This window comes from Eriocheir sinensis, chromosome 1, assembly GCF_024679095.1.
Source record: "Eriocheir sinensis breed Jianghai 21 chromosome 1, ASM2467909v1, whole genome shotgun sequence".
Taxonomy (NCBI): Eukaryota; Metazoa; Arthropoda; class Malacostraca; order Decapoda; family Varunidae; genus Eriocheir; species Eriocheir sinensis.
The window spans coordinates 9,000,308-9,020,558 of NC_066509.1; the positions used below are offsets into that span (position 1 = coordinate 9,000,308).

Here is a 20,251-nt window from a genome sequence, read left to right on the forward strand (position 1 = left end):
TAAGGAGGGTGAGTGATAATTAAGTAAGGAAGGAAGAGAGGAAGAAAATAAGAAAGGAAAGAAGTAAGAGCAAAGAAAGTAGGGCAAAAAAAGGAAGGAAATACGGATAGGAGAAACAGGGAAAGAGGAAAAGGAAAAGGAAAAGAAGATGCGATTAAGATGACGATTGAAGAAAATGAAAGAAAGAAAAACGAAAATATGGAAAGAAAGAAAGAATGAAAATAAAAAAACAAAGTAGCACGAAAGAAAACGAAACGGGAAAAGCAAAAAAATAAAGAAAACAGAAAAGAAGAGAAGAAAATATGAAGAAAAGACCAGAAAGAAGAAAAAGTTGTCAGTGAGAGAGAGAGAGAGAGAGAGAGAGAGAGAGAGAGAGAGAGAGAGAGAGAGAGAGAGAGAGAGAGAGAGAGAGAGAGAGAGAGAGAACATGGAGCGCTTTTACGAGAAGAGGAAGGATAAAAGGAATAAAAGACAGGCATCATAGAAGTAAAGGAAGGAAGAGAGTAAAGGAGTCTGAAGGAAAGTGTTAAGGACATAGAGAGAACTGCTAACGATATACCGTAGGAGGAGGAGGAGGAGGAGGAGGAGGAGGAGGAGGAGGACGGAAAAGGTGAACCAAAAATAAAGGAAGAATAAAACTGAACGAATGAACGAAAGAGCACAAAAAAAAGAAGGAAAGAGGGGAGAGAGAAAGGAAGCGAAGAGGGAAAGAAATAAAGCAAGGAAAGATATAGATAGAAAGAGACAGGAAAGGAATACAGAAAGGAGGAAAGAAAGAAAATAAAATAAAAGGAAAAAGAACGAAAAATAGAAAGAAATAAGTGAAATGTCATAAGCGACTAAGGAAGACAAAGAAAAAAGAAAAGAAAAAGACTTAGAGAAGAAAACCCAAATAGACAAACTTAAAGAAAAATAAAGAAAAAGAAAGAGATCAGAAATGAATTAAAGAAGCGAAAGAAAGACAAAATAATTAAGAAAAATATAAGAAAACTGGAAATACATAAGAGAGAGGAAAGACAGAAATGCGACAAGGAAAAAAAAAAAAAAGATATAACACGGAGACTGAGATAAAAGGATGAGAAAGAAAGAGAAAAAGAATATACGAAGAAAAATAAAACCAAGCAAGATACATGATGAAAGACCCAGTCACATTAGGGAATTCCCGCCCCAACGAAGCGAGAGAGAGAGAGAGAGAGAGAGAGAGAGAGAGAGAGAGAGAGAGAGAGAGAGAGAGAGAGAGAGAGAGAGAGAGAGAGAGAGAGAGAGAGAGAGAGAGAGAGAGAGAGAGAGAGAGAGAGAGAGAGAGAGAAGTAAAGGAAGGAAATATGTCAAATGGAAAGAAGAAAAACGAATGAGAGAGAGAGAGAGAGAGAGAGAGAGAGAGAGAGAGAGAGAGAGAGAGAGAGAGAGAGAGAGAGAGAGAGAGAGAGAGAGAGAGAGAGAGAGAGAGAGACGAAGGCAAGTAAAAAAAAAGTAGAGGAAAGAATAAGGAAGGCAAACACGCACCCGTAAGAAAGAAAAAAAAAAAGCAAACCAAAAAAGGGAAAAAAAAGATGAAGAAATAACAAGGGGAACAGGAACAAGAAAAAGAGGAGAAGGAAGAAGAATATTTAACAGAAGTGGAAGAAAACAAAGACCTAGAGCAAAAACGAAAAAAAGTAAAACAAAGAAAAAACAAACACACAGGAAGAAATAGGAAAAAGAAATAACCAAAAATAACAAGAAGGAAAGGACAATAAAAAAGGAATATTAACAAGAAGAAAATAAGCAGAGTGGAAGAAAAAAATACGAACAAGACCTAGGGCAAAAAAAAAAAAAGAGAGAAAAAGAACTTAGAGAAAACACGCAGCCGAAATAAAACAAACAAACAAACAAACAAACAAACAAACAAACAAACACACTAAGAAACAAACAATGATAAATAAAATACAAACAAGACCTAAAAAAAATGACGGAGCGAAAAAAACAACAACGGAAAGAAACAAGGAAGAAAGGAGGAGCAAGGAAGGCGAAGGGGAAGGAGGGGGAGGAGGGGTGGGAGAGAGCGAGAGGAAGAACCCTTTATATATCACTTAAGGGAGCGTTTCCACTTGCACACACGCGCGGGAGGTGATGAGTGAAGAAAGAATTTGTCTGGGTCATTACCATCAAGCGTACTCTGGCGGCGAGGCGGAGGAGATGGAGGAGGAGAGAGGGGGAGAGGTAAGAGAAGGGAGGAGAGGGAGGGGAGAATGGGAAGAAGAGTGAGCGTAGTAGATGGGGAGAGAAGGGGGAAAGGGTATAAAAGGAAGACGGGATCAAAAAGGGAGGTAAGCAAGGTTGAAAGGGAGAAAGGAGAATAGACGTTGAGGAAGGGAGGAAGAGAAGGGAGGATGGGTACAGAAGGAAGAGAGGGGATCAAAAAGGGAGGTAAGGGAGAGAAGGAGAAAGGAGAATAGCCGTAGAGGAAGGAGGAAGAGAAGGGAGGATGAGTAAGGGAGAAGGGAGGAGATGAAAAAAAGGATGAGAAGGAAAAGAAAAGGAGGGGAAGAAGAAGGGAAATTAAGGAAAGGAAAGGGAAGGGAAAAGTAAGGAAATATCTATCGTAGGAGAGGAAGGGAGGAGAGAAAGGGAAGTACAATGAAAGGAAAGGAAGGGATGGGAACTGAAAGAAGGAAAGAAAGGAAAAGAGAGGAGAGGAAAAGCTGAGAACAAAAAAACATGGAAAGTGCAGAAAAAAATAGACAAAACGAAGAAACGAAAATGATAATAGGAACCGAAAAAGAAGAAACGAGAAGGGAAGAGGAAAGAAAAGAAGAAAGCGATGACAAGTGAGAGAAGGATGGGAGGAAAGAAGAAAGGAAAAGTTGGAGGAAGTTTGTTTCGGAGCGAAGATGCAGAGGAAGAAAACAGTGGATGTAAATAAAATACACACACACACACACACACACACACACACACACACACACACACACACACACACACACAGACACAGACACACACACACACACACACACACACACACACACACACACACACACACACACACACACACACACACACACACACACACACACAGACACAGACACAGACACTCTCTCTCTCTCTCTCTCTCTCTCAATTACTTGCCCTCTTATTCCCCCATAGCGCTAAACCCTGAGGGATTGGATAAGGGAAAATGAGGAGGAGGAGGAGGAGGAGGAGGAGGAGGAGGAGAAGGAGGAGGAAGAAAATAGAGGGAGGAAAAGAGAGAGAGAGAGAGAGAGAGAGAGAGAGAGAGAGAGAGAGAGAGAGAGAGAGAGAGAGAGAGAGAGAGAGAGAGAGAGAGAGAGAGAGAGAGAGAGAGAGAGAGAGAGAGAGGGGGGGGGGGGCAAGTCATCACCCTCCCTTCGCTGAAACAAGCTTGGGAATTGTACCTCGCCCCACACAATTGAAAGTGACCAGCGAGGGGGGCGGGGAGAGAGAGAGAGAGAGAGAGAGAGAGAGAGAGAGAGAGAGAGAGAGAGAGAGAGAGAGAGAGAGAGAGAGAGAAGAGAGAGAGGTTAGGGTAGGTTGTGGAGGGGTAGAGGGAACGCCGAAGAGGAACTACATAGTGGAGAGAAGAGAAGTAGAGGTGGAGGGAATGCATGGAAGAGAGAAGGGTGGAAGGAATGGGGGAGGATAGAAAAGGGAGGGAAAACAAAAAGTGTAGAGAGAAGGAAGAAGAGAGGGAGGAGAGGTGGAAAGGAAAGAAGAGATGGAAGGTTAGAAGGGAAGGAAGAGATGGGAGGAAGGGAGAGAGGGAAGAGCATTATAGTCTAGAAGGGAAGGGAAGGGAAGGGATGGAGGAAGAAAACGATGAAGGGGAATATGGATTGGAAGCAAGGGAGGAAGGAAAGGAAGAGATGGGAGGAAGGGAGGGAGGGAAGGGCATTATAGTCTAGAAGGGAAGGGAAGGGAAGGGAAGGAGGAAGAAACCGATGAAGGGAAATATGGAATGGAAGCAAGGCAGGAAGGGAGGGAAACCAAGGGAAGCAGGGAGGGGAGGAAGGGCAATAAAAGTAAGGGAGGGAAGGGAGGAAAAAGGGAGGTAAGGGAGGGTCCGAATATTACTTAATTAAGAGATTTTCATTATCTACTTTATTTATTATTCAATTTCATCTGTCTACTACATCTGTTTTGTGTACTCTCTCTCTCTCTCTCTCTCTCTCTCTCTCTCTCTCTCTCTCTCTTTCTTCCCTTCTCTCCCTTTTCTTCATCCTCTTACATCTCCAATTCTTGTCATATGATTATTTATATTATATGATAGTATGGTGGTGCTCTCTCTCTCTCTCTCGAGGGCCCTGTCATGGTTTTTAAGTTTTTTTTTCACGAGGTTGGTTCCAAAGTGTTCGCGGCTCAGTCTGGCTCCTCGGGGAGTCTGGGAGGAAAGGGCGACTCGGAGGGGAGGAAAGGAGGGAGGAAGGAGGAAGGCAGAGGAGAGGAAGGAGGGAGAAAACAGGACGCAGAAAGAAGGAAAGCAGTAGAGTGGAAGTAGCAAGAGATATGGAAAGGAAGGTTGGGAGGGGAGGAAAGAATAGGAAGGAGGAGGAGGAAGAACGGAGAGAAGGGGGAGGAGGAAAAGAGGGAGGAAAGAGGAAGGTGGGAGGAAGGAGGATATAAGGAGAAAGGAGGGAGGAGGAATGAGGAAGGAAAAAGAGAAGAGGAAAAGTGGAGGTAACGGCAAAGAAATGAGGAGGAGGGAAGAGAAAAGGAAGGAGAGGTAGGAAAGAGGAAGGAGGAAGGAGAGAGAAAGGAGGAAGAAGAGAAACGGAAGGAAGAATGAGAGTAACGGCTGAAAAATTATGAAATGAAGTGAAAAAGGGGGATGAGAATAGACGGGGAAGGAAGGAGTATGAAAGACAGCCCGGTGATAAAGGAAAAATAAAAAGGAGAAAACGAGGGTAGAAGAGGAGGATAACGGGTAAAGGAAACGTTAGGAAGCAATGAATGAAAGATGTAGAAGGAGGGAAAGAAAGCAGCGATAATAAAGGGCGAAGAAGAAAGATAAAACGAAAGTATGGTTGGAAGGACTGGAAAAAAAATAAAAAGCAAAAGGAAAGTTAGAAGAAAGAAGGAAAGAACAAGCAAAGGTAAGGAAGCGATAAAGACGAGAAACAAAGGAAGACATAAACGAAAGAAGAGACAGGAAAAGACACTGAACAAGAGAAGGAGAACAAAAGAACTGGCTCAGAGAAGATGTAAGAAAAAAACGAAAATAACAGACAGAGAAAGAGAGAAAAGAAGGAATATGACAAGAACGTCGGAGAAAATGGGGAGAGCAAGAGAAGTGAATAAAAGAGAGGAGAAAGGAGAAAAAGCAGAGAGAGAGAGAGGAATGAACGGGGAACAAGGGACGTCGATAAAAAAAAAGAGGAACATACGAAGAAAACGGAAGAGGAGGAAAAAAAAATGAAAGGGGAAACGGAAATGGAGGAGAGGAGGAAAAAAAACAATAAAATAAAACTAGGATGATCGTAGGTAATAAGGAGTAAAAAATAGGATACAAAAAGAAAAGGAGAAGCAAAGAAGGAGGACGAAAAGGGAAAGAATAACAGACTAAGAAAAGAAGAAGCAAAATCGAAGGAAGAGAACAAGGAAGAAGAAGAAATCGGACATAGAAACAAAAAACACAAAAAGAAAGGAAAAAGAAAATGTGAGAATCCAAGAAACAGGAAAGAGATAAAAGGAAATAAAGCGAAGGAGTTTGAACACGAAGGGAAGCATGAGACGAAAAAGGGAGGACGGAGTGAATATTGAAAAGGAGGGAGAAGATAAAGTGGAAAAAGCGAAAGAATTAGAGAGAAACGAAACAAAGCGATAAGAAGGAAGGAAGTAAAGGAGAAGTATGAGAGATGAAGGGATAGATAGCGAAAGGAATAATAACGAAAACACATAACGAAAGGAGAGAGAAGAGGAAGGGAAGGGAAGGATAAAAATTGAGAGGGAAAATTAGAAACACAAGGAATGAAATAATGCCATAAAAAGGAAGATGGAGAATAAAAGGAAGATAAGAAAGAATGAAGGAAGGGAATGAGAGGAATTGAAATCGACGAGAAGAAGAGAGATGGAGGAAGAAAAAGAAAAAAAAAAACATTAAGATGAAAGAGGAGGGAAGGAGAGGGAGTGGAACCGAAGAGAGAGCGAGAGAGAGAGAGAGAGAGAGAGAGAGAGAGGGGGGGGGGTCTTCCGGGTTCTATTGAGCGATAAGGACTTGGAATGGTTAAGAAAAAGAGCAAAGTTGGCCATGAGGCGGAAACTCGGAAGCTGGAACGGGAATCCTGGAACGAGAGGCGAAGGATCCTGGAACGCCTGAAGGATGTGTGTGTGTGTGTGTGTGTGTGTGTGTGTGTTCTTATAGTTAGCCTTTGAGGTAATGAAAGAAAAAAAATAATAGAAGAAAGAAAGCAGACAAGTGGATTCGTCGCATCAATAAGAAACAGAACAAGAAAAAAAGGAAAAAAGAAAGAGAGGAACAAAAGAGAAAAGGAAAACGAGAAAGAAAAAAAAACAATCTCGACCAAAAAAAAATATGGGAGAAAATAACAGAAAATTGACGTTATAATAAAACAAAAATTAAAAAGCAAAAAAATATATATACACCTCATAAAAAAAAGACGAAAGAAAAAGCTACCGGAGAAAAACAAATGATAAAAAATAAAACAACCATGACTCGAGACTTAAATGTTTTATATGTTTATATTTTTTTCGGGGGGGAGGAAAAGGAGAATAAAAAATGGAGGTATTCACTTTCACTAACGGGAGGAAACAGAAGCCGGAGTAAAAGTTGTTGTCGTTGTTGTCCTTGCTGTTGTTGGTCGTCAGTGGTTTGTTTTGCCTCCACTTGTACTTCCTCCTTCTCCACTTTCCCTCCACTTACCCCTCATAACCTTCCCTTTCTCTTGCCCCTTTAAACCTTCCCTTTCTCTTGTCCCTTTAAACCTTCCCTTTCTCTTGTCCCTTTAAACCTTCCCTTTCTCTTGTCCCTTTAAACCTTCCCTTTCTCTTGTCTCTTTAAACCTTCCCTTTCTCTTGTCCCTTTAAACCTTCCCTTTCTCTTGTCCCTGTAAACCTTCCCTTTCTCTTGTCCCTTTAAACCTTCCCTTTCTCTTGTCCCTTTAAACCTTCCCTTTCTCTTGTCCCTTTAAACCTTCCCTTTCTCTTGTCCCTTTAAACCTTCCCTTTCTCTTGTCCCTTTAAACCTTCCCTTTCTCTTGTCCCTTTAAACCTTCCCTTTCTCTTGTCCCTTTAAACCTTCCCTTTCTCCTAGTCCCACTCTCCTCCCTTCCCTGGTCCTTTCTTTTTGGTTTCCTCCACTTCTGTCTCCTGTTCCACCGTTTTCTCCACTTACCCTTTAACAACTCCTCCCATTCCCTCCACTTTCCTCTTTAGCGGGTTGTTTTCATTATTGTTTTCTTTCTTTTCCCCTTGAACTACTGTAAAAAAAAAAAAAAAGTCCCTCTCTCCTCTCTTCCCTGTTCCTCCCATGTCCTTCCTTCTGACGTGTTTTCTCCACCTGTTTCTCCACCTCCTCTCTCTTTCCCTCCCCTCTTCCTCTCTAACCATTCCCTTTCTTCCGGTCCCTCTCTCCTCCCCTTTCTTCTCCTGCGCCTCTCCCTTCTCTCTATCTTTATCTTCAGTACCTGCACCTCTTCCACTCACCTGACTAGCCCTTCCTCCCTTCTTTTCCCTTCCTCCCTCCGTCCCCTCACGTAACCTCTCCCCCCTACCCCCCGCCCTCGCTTCCATTACAACTAACCTATCCATCATCCACGCCTTCGCTCCATCATCGCCCTCCTCCCCACTCCATCCTTCTCTTATCTTCCCAAATTCCACCGTCTTATCCCTCCCCGATCCTCTTTTCCGCCCTCTTCGGCTACGGTACTATATTTTCGAATCCTTTATTGTGTAGTGCTCCATTCCCTTGTCTCAGTAACCCCTTCGATATTATTTTTTTTCATCCCTTTATTCTTTATTTAGTGGTCAGCCTAACTCTCCATTCTCCTTATTTGTTCCTCTACTCCAACTTATGTAACTTTTTTTCCACTTTTTAAGCAACTTTTTTTTCCACTTCTTGTGTAACGTTTTTGTGAACTTATTTTTTTCTATGTTTTTTTTTTTTTTTTTTTTTTGGTGTTCCTTTCTATTTCACTGTTCATATCTTTCCACCTTATGTCAGTGTTTATCTTGTTCCCTTTTCCTCCTTCCCATTTCCTCCCACCCTTTATCTTTTTATCTTCTATCTTTTACCTTTATATTTTTATCTTTTTATCTATCTATTTTATCTTTTTTTACGTTTTTTTTATATATTTTTTTATCTTTATCTATTTTTTATCTTAATTTTTTTATCTCTATCTTTTTATCTTTATCTATGATCTTTTTATCTTTTTATCTATTTATCTTTTATCTTTTTTCTCTATACCTCTCACACTTCCGCCATGTTCAGTCCCATCACTCTGTTTTTATCCCTCCCTATCTATTGACACACTTATCCCCCCTTCCCTTCCTCTCCCCTTTTCCTCTCCCTTTCCCTTTGCTATACTAACCCTCCCTTCTCTCTCCCTCTCTTCCTCTCTTTCCCTTTTCTCTTTCTCATTCATTGCTACACTTCCTCTTCTCTCCTTTCCTCCCCTTTTCCACATCTTCATCCCTTGCCTCACTAACCCACTGTCCCCTTCTCTTCCCCTTCCTTCCCCTTTTCTCTTCTTCATCCCTTTCACATTAAGCTCGCCGTCTGCTCTTCTCCTCACCTTTTTCCCCCTCTCCATCCCTTGCTACAAAAACCTCCCCCTCCCTTACCCTCTTTTTTCCTTCTCTCCTCACCTTTCTCCCCTTCACATGCCTTACTACACAACCCCCCCACACCCTTACACATCCCATATCCTCTTCTTTCCTCCTCTCTTCACCTTTTTTCCATTCCCCAACCCTTATACATAATCCCCTTCTTCCCCCCTCGTTCCTTCTTTTTTCCTCCCCTCTCCACCTGTATTTCTAGGAAGGGCCGTAAGGGGATGGTTGTGGCCTCTCCTGCGTGTGTGTCTCCCCGCTTCAGCTCTCTTTGTCCAAGTTCCTCAAGGTTACGCGTTGGGGACATCCTTTTTTCTTTCCCTGCGTGGAGGAAAGAATATTCGTAGTGGGAGGAATAGACATGGTGGTGGTGATGATGGTGGTGGTGGTGGAGGTAATGGTAGTGATAGGGATGGTGATGGATGTGGTGGTGATGGGTGGAGGTGGAAGTAATTGTAGAGGAGGCAGTGGTGATGGTGATGGTAGTGAGAAGAAGGGTGGTAGTAAGGGGGGAGAGAAGAGGAAAGGAAGGGGTTAGAGAAATAAATGAAGGTATGGGTGATGGAGATGGAGGAGAAAAGATTAGGAGGAGGAGGAGGAGGAGGAAGAAATGAGCGAAAAAGGGTGGAGACTGTGAAAGCAATGACGGCAACAAGGTGGAGGTGGAGTGAGTGGAGGTGACAGAGAGGAGGTGGGAGTTGAGTGGTGGTGTTGAGTGATGAAACAGGTGGTGACAGGTGGGTGCTAATGGTGGCAGTCATGATGGTGGAGACCCTAATGGTGTTGGTGGTGGTGGTGGTGGTGGTGGCGCGGGGCGAGGGAAGACCGGTGGTAATTGGTGGGTAGGTGGAGGTGGAGGTGGTGGTTTGGAATGTTAAAGAAATAGGTGTGGGCCAGGTAACTCATTATGTTAAGTGGAAAGTGGTGTAAGTAGCAGGGAGGGAGGGAGGGAGAGAGAGGAGGGAGGGTAGGATGCTGAGGAAGGAAGGAGGGAGTGAAGGGGAAAGGGGAGGGTAGCTGAGAGGCTGAGAGGGAGGAGGTAAGGAGGGAAGGAAGGAGGGAGAAAGGGGAGGGGAAACGAGAGGGAGGAAAGGAGGCTGAGAGGGAGGAGGGAAGGAGGGAGAGAGAGGAGGGAGGATAGGATGCTGAGAAAGGAAGGAGGGAGAGAAGGGGAAAGGGGAGGGAAGGTAAGGGAGAGGGGAAAGGACAAGAGGAGGCTGGGAGGGAGCGAGAGGGGAGGGGATTGAAGGGAGGAAGGGAGGCTGAGAGGGAAGAGGGAGTGAGGGGAGGAAGGTAAGTAAGGGAGGAAGGAAGGGCAGGAGAAGACTGGGAGGGAGGAAGGGAAGGGAGGATGGGAGGCTGAGAGATAGGAGGGAGGGAAGGAAAGCACGTAAGGGAGGGAGGAAGAATAGGAGGAGGCTGAGAGGGAGGAAGGGAGAGAGGATGGGAGGCTGAGAGGGAAGAGGGGGTGAGGGGAGGAAGGAAGGGCAGGAGAAGACTGGGAGGAAAGGGAGGAAAGGAGGAGGAGGAGGTTTTGAAAATGTAAGACAGAGAGCAAATATATGTCAGGGTAATATTAAAAGAAAAAACAAGAACAAAAACACGACGAGAAAATTAGAAAAGAAGAAAATGGAAAAAAGCAGAAAGAGAAAAAAAAACATGAGCACTTTTAAGCAGGTGTTCCAGGAAGGGAATTTCGAGGCATAAGATCCCACTCAACCTCCTTACCTGCTTCCTCCCCTCCTCGCCGGACATCCTTAAGGAGCCCTGAAACCCTCGAAAACTGGAGGTAAAAACGGCTCTCCTAATCACGGTCTCTAATTATGGAAAAAACGGATACTTTCAAGCTAATTTTATAACGCTTGTTTCTGAAGACTTTGGAAGCTACGAGGGGATGAGATTTGGAGGAGGGGCTGTTATATTTCTCTCTCTCTCTCTCTCTCTCTCTCTCTCTTGCAGCCTTCTTCGTCTCTTCTTGCTTCGTTTCCTCTCCTCCTTTTCGTCTCCTTTTAAGTCCTGTCCATCTCCTTGATTTCTTTTGCTTCCTCTTTGCCTCCCATCTCTTTCTTCCTGACGTCTCTCTCTCTCTTCCTCTCTCTTATCTCTTTCGCTTCTTTTTTTCTTTCTTTTTATCTTTCTTTCGTTCTTTTTTCTTCTTTTTTCATTCTTTCTCGTGAGCAAACGATGAGAGAGAGAGAGAGAGAGAGAGAGAGAGAGAGAGAGAGAGAGAGAGAGAGAGAGAGAGAGAGAGAGAGAGAGAGAGAGAGAGAGAGAGAGAGAGAGAGAGAGAGAGAATGTGTGTGTTTGTTGTTTTTGTGGTGACAGTTGTGGTAATGGTGGTGGTGGTGGTGGTGGTGGCGGTGGTGATGAAGTTGTTTGGAGTGCTGATTTTGTCATCCTGGTTGCTGGTGTTGTTCTTTTTTGTTATTGTTTTTCTTTCTGTCTTTCACCGTTTCATATTTATTAAAAGAAAAACTTATTAGGAAGCAAAAAGGTACCGATAAGGGATGGAGAAAATAATCAACAAAAACAACAAGAACAACAACAAAGGTCACAACAAACAAAACTTCAAAACAAAAAACAAACAAAAAAATAATCGTTAACAAGAACACAAACAAGAGTTACTCCACTCCTCCCCCCTTCAAAAAAAAAAAAAAAACTCATGTACTCTTAATTATCACACACACACACACACACACACACACACACACACACACACACACACACACACGCACACACACACACACCAGGTATCATTTATATATTGCTCCCTTCACAAAGACTATTTTTACACCTCACTTTTTCAACCCCTTCCCCTTTTTTTTTTTCAACTCGCCCCTTGAATCTATTTACTTTCAACCCCCTACACCTCCCTTCCTCCCCTCCCCTCCCCTCCCTTTATGCCCTCCCCTACACTCAATTTCCTCTCCTACCTTTCCCCATATTCCCCACACATAAATATTAACTTGCGCCCGTTTTCTTTTTTCTGTTGCATCCCTTTAGTCCCCCCTCCCACCACGCACCCTTCCACATATATACACATACATCCCCCCCCGTTCCTCTCCCCTCCCCTTTACCCCCCTTCCACCCCCCCCCCCCCCCCCCCCCGTCTCAAAAGGTAACCAGGGCGCAAAAGTGTGTGTTAATTACTAGCAGACGGACGCATCGGAAGAGAAAACATCACCAGACCGAACTAACAATACGAATGGACGGTGTGTGTGTGTGTGTGTGTGTGTGTGTGTGTGTGTGTGTGTGTGTGTGTGTGTGTGTGTGTGTGTTGACCCTTCTATATGTTACAGCTTTTTCTTCCGCTTGCTTGCTTTTTTTTCCTCCCTGTCCCTCTCTCTCTCTCTCTCTCTCTCTCTCTCTCTCTCTCTCTCTCTCTGACAACTATTCACCAAGTGCTGATCCTGCTAACTTGCGTTCAGGACCCGCAGGAGGTGCCGGGAGGGCGTGGAAGGACTCTCTTTCTCACAGGGGACTCTTTGGGACTCGTGGGCACCCTTAGGGACTCTTGAGGACTTCGGGGAACCGTGGGAACGTTCAAGTGGGTCAAGAGGCAAAGAGGACACGTAAAGTCAAAGTGTAGGAGAGAGGGAAAATAAGAGAGAAGGAAGAGAGAGGGAGAGGAAGAGGAAAGAAGAGGTAAAGGAGAAAAAGAAGAAAGGCATACAATATTGCTACTGGTGGAGGAAAAGAGTGGGAGAGAGAAGAGGAGGGAAGGAGGGAAGAGAGATAAAAATGCAGCCATAGAGAGAAAGAGTGTAGGGCTGAGGGAAGGAAGGAAAGAGAGAAAGGAAGGAGAGGTTAGGATGAAACCACTGAGAGAGAGGGAGGAAAGAAGGAGGGAGAGAAAGAATAAGGGAGTGGAGGAGAAGTTAATCTAGAAACACTGGGAGAAAGAGTAAGATAGAGGACGAGGGGGGAGAGGAAGGGTTAAACTAGAGCTATTGAGTGAGGGAAGAAGGGAGGGAGAGAGTGAGGAAGAGGAGTTCGAAATGAGCTACTGAAGGAGAGAGGAACAGGAGGGAAAAAGGAAGGAGAGAAGAAAGTAGGGAGTGAAAGGAAGAGAGGTTAAAAAAGAGCTGCTGAAGGAGGGAAGAAAGGAAGGAGGGAGAGAAGGAAGGGTTAAAGTGAAGCTACTGAAGGAGGGAGGGAGGAACATGAGGGAGGGAAGGAGAGAAGAAAGTAGGGAGTGAAAGGAAGAGAGGTTAAAAAAGAGCTACTGAAGGAGGGAAGAAAGGAAGAAGGGAGAGAAGGAAAAGAGTGCAGCTACTGAAGGAGGGAGAGAGGAACAGGAGGGAAAAAGGAAGGAGAGAGGAAAGTAGGGAGCGAGAGGAAGAGAGCACTACTGAACTACTGAAGGAGGGAGGGAAAGGAAGGGTTAGAGTGAAGCTACTGAGGAGGGAGGGAGGGAGAGGAGGGAGGAAGAAAATGGAGGAGGAGGAGGAGGGGGAGGAGATGGGCAGAGTGGAGCCTTGTGGTCCCGGAAGGTTGGCAAAGTTGCGGGCTAACTTTACCTCACAACATGTCCAAACTGCAGACAGGCTAAACCACCGACCCTCCCCCTCCTCCTCCTCCTCCTCCTCCAATATTTCCTCCTCCTCTTACTACTACTACTACTACTACTACTACTACTACTACTACTACCGCTAATGCTACTTCTACTACTGCTGATGATAATGATAATGGGGGTAATATTTTCTTTCTCTCTTCTCCTCTTTTCTCCTCCTCTTTCTCTTTTCCTTATTTTGTTTTTATTTTCAGTTTTTTTCTCCTTCTTTTGCCTGTTTTAGTTTCTCCTTTATATATTTTTTTTATCTTATTCTTTATCTCATTCTCCTCCTTCTCAGCTCATTTTCGTACTTATTTTTGTTGTTTATCCTCCTCCTTCTCCTCCTGCTTCCACTTATTTTATGTTCTCCTCCACTTCCTTCTCTGTATTTTCCTTCTCACTTCTCCACTACCCTCTACCCTAATCATGTCTCTATTTACTTTCTTCCTTAATTCTCTGCCTTTCCTCCTTTGCAGTTCCTCTCAGTCAATGCAAGAGAGAAGTGATATAATAATGCACGGTACATCCACCCCCACCCACTCACCCCACACACAAGTACTCACGTCACTTTCCTCTATATAAGTCCACGGTGCGTCTCTCCACCTTTCGTTTACCCAGGACCACGGCAAATCGCTCTTACGCCTTCCCCTTATACACGTACCCCCCCCCCCCCCACCACCCCCACCCTTCCTTTAAATAAATTCACGGTGCATCCCTCGTCCTTTCGTTTACACAGGTCCACAGTACATCCCTCCCTCCTCCTTACACATACAGGTACTTATGTAATTCTTTTTCTCTTCCACAGGTGCACGGTGCAGTCAGCGTGCCAGAAAGCCACCTTCTCCTCGCCTCGCTGGCTCAGTTTCGGCTCCGGCCAGCAGTGCATCGACTTCGAGATGATCCTGCCAGACCGCCTCCCCTTTACCCAGTCCGCCACGGTGAGTCTCGGTGCTAAGGAAGGAATGAGTCTCGGTGCTTAGGAAGGAATAGCTAAGGAAAGGGGGAAGGCTGCAGGGGATTTATACTGGAGGTGACGTTTGGATTAGCCACTAGGGTTACTGATGGGGAAGATATCTTTGAACTGTTGCCGGGATTACCTCGAGAAGGGGCTAACGGGGACCACGATGCAAAGAAGTGTTACTGGGATTGTCCTTAAATAATGAATAAAGGCTTCTGATGGAATAGACGGCAAGGAAGTGTTATTGTATGTCTTAATGAAGGACTAACTGGAGTTTTGTGACCGGGAAACACGACCTGAGACTGACTGGGGGATCGGAAACCAAAACTAAAAACTGTTACTGTAAAAAAAACTATAAAAAAAACTAAAAAGAAAAATAAATATAAACTAATAAAAAAAACTATTAAAAACTAAAAAACTAAAGCTAAAAACTGTTACTGGAAATATCATCTAAGGGAAGGTCTAATCAGGACTTCTCAACGGTAGGGATTCACTGGGATGGTTGACAGGGCTGAGTACGTATTTAACTGTTAGTATTTATGGCAGACAGACTAACCGTGACTTCTCAATGTATGTGACAAGCACCTGGCCCACAAGATCGCCGTTACCACTGCTTCGTTACCGTTGCTTGCGTTGTTGTTACTGTTTGTTCTCTTTTATTTACTGTTAGTGTAGATCTTGTACCACAGCGTCACATCTGAATTTTCTTTTCTTTTTTTACATTCCGTTTACGAACACGAAGATCCCGTCTATTAAGAGCAATTTGCCTCACAACTCTCCTCGTTCCCTCCTTCCCTGCCTCCCAATACCTCTCTCCTCTCTCCTCCTCCTCCTCCTCCTCCTCCTCCTCACCATCACCACCACTTCCGCCTTGCTCTCACACCCAAATACTTTCAACCTCCTTCACCTCTCATTTCAACTCCTACTTCTCCCCTCTCCTCCCAACCTCTCCCTTCCCCTCCCCCCCTCCCCCCCACAACAGGTAAATCCCCCCCTTTTAAAAGATCACCTGCCGTCCATTACTCGCTGCGGCAACACTGAGGAGGAAAAATTCGCCTCATCATTTTCCTCCGTCTCATGAATTATAGTCTGCTGGCGTGTGTGTGTGTGTGTGTGTGTGTGTGTGTGTGTGTGTGTGTGTGTGTGTGTGTGTGTGTGTTGTGGGGAGGGTGTGGGTGTGCTTCTGAATGTATGTATATATGTTACCTTTGCATGTCCGGGGAAGAGTGTTTTTTTTATGGCGAGTAAAAATGATAAAAAAAAGTACTCATATATTTTCTTGTGTTTTCATCAATATGGATGCCAGAAAAATGGAGATAGACATACAAATAGAAAGCTCGATAGGTAGGTAGATATATAGATAGAAGATAGATAGACAGAGGTAGATAAACTGTTACTGATAACCGACTGCTTGATTAATATGCATAAAGTTAAACACTGGACAGATGGGATGACAGATAGGCTTACAGCTAAATAAATAGTCAGAGTGATGGATAGATTGATTGATTGAGGGAAACAAACATACAGCTAAATAGATAAGGTAAAGTTGGGGCATACGCTATAGCTGCGCGTGGCCTCGGTGCTCATCTCCGTAACATTGGCCCTTGAGGCTGTGGTGGGAAGGAGCCCATCACCCCGGGACACAGGGCCGTGACATCCGGTTTACCCTCACAGTTTGCCGTCCCCAGGTTTCCCCAGGTATCCATTTATCGACCAGCCCGGAAGGGAGGATGAACAGCTGAGTGAGTTGCACGCCGACTGCCCGGGCTAGGATTCGAACCCAGGCCCGCGGAGTACAAGGCAGACACGCTAACAACTAGGCACACACTAACCACTACACTAAATTAATAGATATTGATCGCTTGAGGGAAACAAACAAAGCTAAATAGATGGAGATAAATTGATACATAGATTTAGTGATTAATTGAACGATACACGGAAAGAAAGATAAATAAAATAGATATAGATAAATTGATAGATATATTGAATGGCCAAAGGATACAGAACTAAAACAAAATTAATAGAGAAGAGAAAATTTGATATACAGATTGACTGATTAAAAGATACGTGTATAATAAAAGACGAACATAAAAAACAGCTCCCCGTCTACATCAACAAAGGCAGGGTAAGTACCGCGCCCCGCACATAAAGGAGGTAGATAAATTGATAGATATATTAAATGGCCAAATGACACAGACCTAAAACAAAATTAATAGAGGAGAGAAAATTTGATATACAGATTGCCTGATTAAAAGATACGTGTATAATAAAAGACGGACATAAAAACAACGCACCATCTACTTCAGCAAAGGCAGGGTAAGTACCTCGCCCCGCACATAAAGGAGATAGATAAATTGATAGATATATGAAATGGCTAAAGGATACAGACCTAAGAGAAAATTTGATATACAGATTGACTGATTAAAAGATACGTGAATAACAGAAGACGAACATAAAAACAACGCCCCGTCTACTTCAACAAAGGCAGGGTAAGTACCGCGCCCCGCACATAAAGGAGGTGCATGCCCGTAAATCAAGCTGTCACACCCGAGGACGTTATTCACCCTCCCCGAGTAACTGTTGTTCACCTGGTCGATGCAGGAGTAATTAGCAGGAAGTAGTGCGTGTACACCTTGGCTCCCTGTGTGTGTGTGTGTGTGTGTGTGTGTGTGTGTGTGTGTGTGTGTGTGTGTGTGTGTGTGTGTGTGTGTGTGTGTGTGTGTGTGTTTGCTGTCTCCTACACAATAAAAAAAACACGAAAAAACATTAAAATCAACCTGTTAACTACAAATAACGAGCACACACACACACACACACACACACACACACACACACACACACACACACACACACACACACACACACACACACACACACACACACACACACAGAAAAACACGTGGCACTTTCATTAGCATTTTAAGGGTATGCTAAGAGAGAGAGAGAGAGAGAGAGAGAGAGAGAGAGAGAGAGAGAGAGAGAGAGAGAGAGAGAGAGAGAGAGAGAGAGAGAGAGAGAGAGAGAGAGAGAGAGAGAGAGAGAATCACAGAATAGAAGGGTTCACTGGGCATGGCATCAGGTTAATTAACTTGTTTACGTGTTTGTTTGTTTGTTTGTTCGCTAGACCTGGAATGTTGATGTGTGTGTGCGTTAGTGTGTGTGTGTGTGTGTGTGTGTGTGTGTGTGTGTGTGTGTGTGTGTGTGTGTTCGTTTAACCCAGTCACAGCCACAATGGAGGATTTTTCTTCTTCTCCTGCTCCTCCACCTCCTCCTCCTCTTCCTCTTATCCACTCATCCACCACTCTGTAAGTAAACCAATTTTTGCCTATGTCCCTGTTGAATCTGAGTTTATCCATGTTAAACCCATTACTACGTGTCCTACCCGGTTCTCTTACCAACAAAACCTTATGAATATCTTCCTTATTAAAGCCCTTCATCTATTTATAAACCTCGAGCATGTCTCCATGCACCCTTCGGAAGAAGAAATGTTTAAAATGTTTAAAGGATTCAGTGATATTAATGCGGAAGATTACTTTACAATTGATCGATCAAATAGAACAAGAAGAAATAACAATTTCAAGATAGGTGGTAAAAGATTCTCGTCGCACGAAGCCAAACATTTCTTCTTCAATCGAGTTGTTAAGGTTTGGAACTCTTTACCCTTTGATGTCGTTGATAGTACAACAGTTACGGCCTTCAAGAACAGATTAGACAAATATTTTGAATCCAACCAGCAACTAAGATATTATTCATTGTCGTAATAACGTTAAGTTCTTTCGAATACTGGTGTCCTTGTCCGTTTTTATCGCCCGGTTAATGGTAGCAGTAATGGTAGTTCTTTCCTCTTTCCTACATAATTTCCCTGCAGTTTTTCCATGCTGCATGGTTCTTTTTCCTTTCATGCCAGCTTTGGCTAGAGGGATGGGGGGGGGGGGGGGCAGCCTCCGCCTTTGCTGTCCTTCATCTTCCACCTTTGATTAGATAGTTAGTGTAGCTTCTCACAAACAGCCTCGTAAGGACCATCAGGTCTGCTGTTGTTTGGTCTTCCTTTGTGTTTCTTTGTGTTCCTCCTCCTTGTGCTTGTCTTTCTCCCATTAAACGCATCATCACCATCATGACAGTAAGTCGACGCCAAAAAATACCTCCTCCTCCTCCTCCTCCTCCTCCTCCTCTTCCTCCTCCTCCTCCTCCTCCTCCTCCTTTTCATCCCTGGCGTAAAGTGTACCTAACCTCTCCTCGTGTTTTCTTCCTCTTCCGAGAAACTCATCCATTAGTGTTTGCAAGCATTCGTTATTTTTAATGAGGAGAGGCAGCTGCGGTGTGTGTGTGTGTGTGTGTGTGTGTGTGTGTGTGTGTGTGTGTGTGTGTGCGCGCGCAATGCCGCCTTTTATTGAATTACATATACAATACAAAAACTGTTTGAAAGCCTTGTATTACTACTACTACTACTAAAATTACTACTACTACTACTACTACTACTACTACTACTACTACTACTACTACTACTACTGCTGCTAATAATGATAAAGATAATAATATTAAAAACAAATGAAAATAATAACGATATCACTTCTACTAATTACGTTACTACAAAGACTACTACTACTACTTTACTACTACAATTAAATTACATCAAACACTCTCTCTCTCTCTCACACACACACACACACACACACACACACACACACACACAAAGCACACACTTACCCTTCCTCCCTTCCCCCCCTCCCCCCTCCCCCTCACCGTCCAGTCAAGTGGTATCAAAAAGGCTTCGAATCGTTAATTATTTTCCCTTTTTTTGAGTCTTTGGTACGAAATCCTGTAATTACACCGACGGCCTTTTTTTCCTCATCCCGCGGAACTGGACGCCAAAACCAACGCCTCGACAGCACCACTCAAAAACAGGGAGGAGAGGTGGTGGTGGTGGTGGTGGCGGCGGTGATGGTGGCGGTGGTGGTGGTGGTGGTGGTGGTGATGGTGGCGGTGGTGGTGGTGAGGATGGTGGTGAAGCAAGTGGTGGTGGTAGCGATAGAATATTGATAGAAGTTGTAGTAGTAGTAGTAGTAGTAGTAGTAGTAGTAGTAGTAGTAGTGGTAGTAGTAGTAGTAGTAGTAGTAGTAGTAGTAGTAGTAGTAGCAGTTGTAGTAGTAGTAGTAGTAGTAGTAGTAGTAGTAGTAGTAGTAGTAGTATGGATGGGATAAGTGTTTTTGACTGCTTATTCTCCTCTGTTGATTTCATAAGTTTCTCTTCAATTATTTTCTTTCACTTTTCTTCCAGTTTCTTTATCATTTACTCTCTTGTCCCTATCTCCTAGCAGTAACCGTAGCAGTAACAGCAGCAGAATAACAATAAAGGATATAATATTAGCGATAGTACCCAGCAGCAGAAGTTAGCGGCACAGTCCAACTCAACCTAACCCGACTCGACCCGCTGAACACGTCTATTCGTTTCGTCGGGAGCGCTGTTTGATATTGTTTAATTAATTGTTTTTGTTCATCATACGCGCACCGAGCAGTAGTTGTAGTTGTAGTTGTTTGAAATCTCACTTAATAAAGGATTTTGTTGCGAGCTCTGTTTCTCGTTGGGCGATGACGTGGATTTTAGCTTCGCGTTGATGTTGAATACTGGTTTGTTTTTTGTTTGTCTGTTCTTTTTTATCGTGGGATGAGCGGAATGTTTTGTGCCGAGCCAAGTAGCGCAGTGCACTGATGGGGCTGAGGTTCCTTGCGTCCTGTGTGAGATAAAGAACTTTGTTGCGAGCTCAGTTTCTCGTTGGGCGATGACGTGAATTTTAGCTTCGCGTTGATGTTGAATACTGGTTTGTTTTTCGTTTGTCTGCTCTTTTTATCGTGGGATGAGCGGAATGTTTTGTGCCGAGCCAAGTGGGAGGGGCTGAGGTTCGGATGAGCAGAATGTTTTGTGCCGAGCCAAATAGCGCAGTGTGTTGGGAGGGG

The 20,251-nt window shown here is 43.9% G+C and overlaps 1 protein-coding gene across 3 annotated transcripts in view; it reads left to right on the forward strand.

Annotated features, from left to right (window-relative positions):
• LOC126987108 (plexin-B-like) overlaps window positions 1-20,251 on the forward strand; it is a 224,008-nt gene that overhangs the window by 148,701 nt on the left and 55,056 nt on the right. For all 3 annotated transcript variants that reach the window (XM_050843929.1, XM_050843982.1, XM_050843844.1), the window contains one exon: window positions 14,145-14,277. In XM_050843929.1, the coding sequence (XP_050699886.1) occupies window positions 14,145-14,277 (133 nt within the window). The remainder of the gene's footprint in view (window positions 1-14,144; window positions 14,278-20,251) is intronic.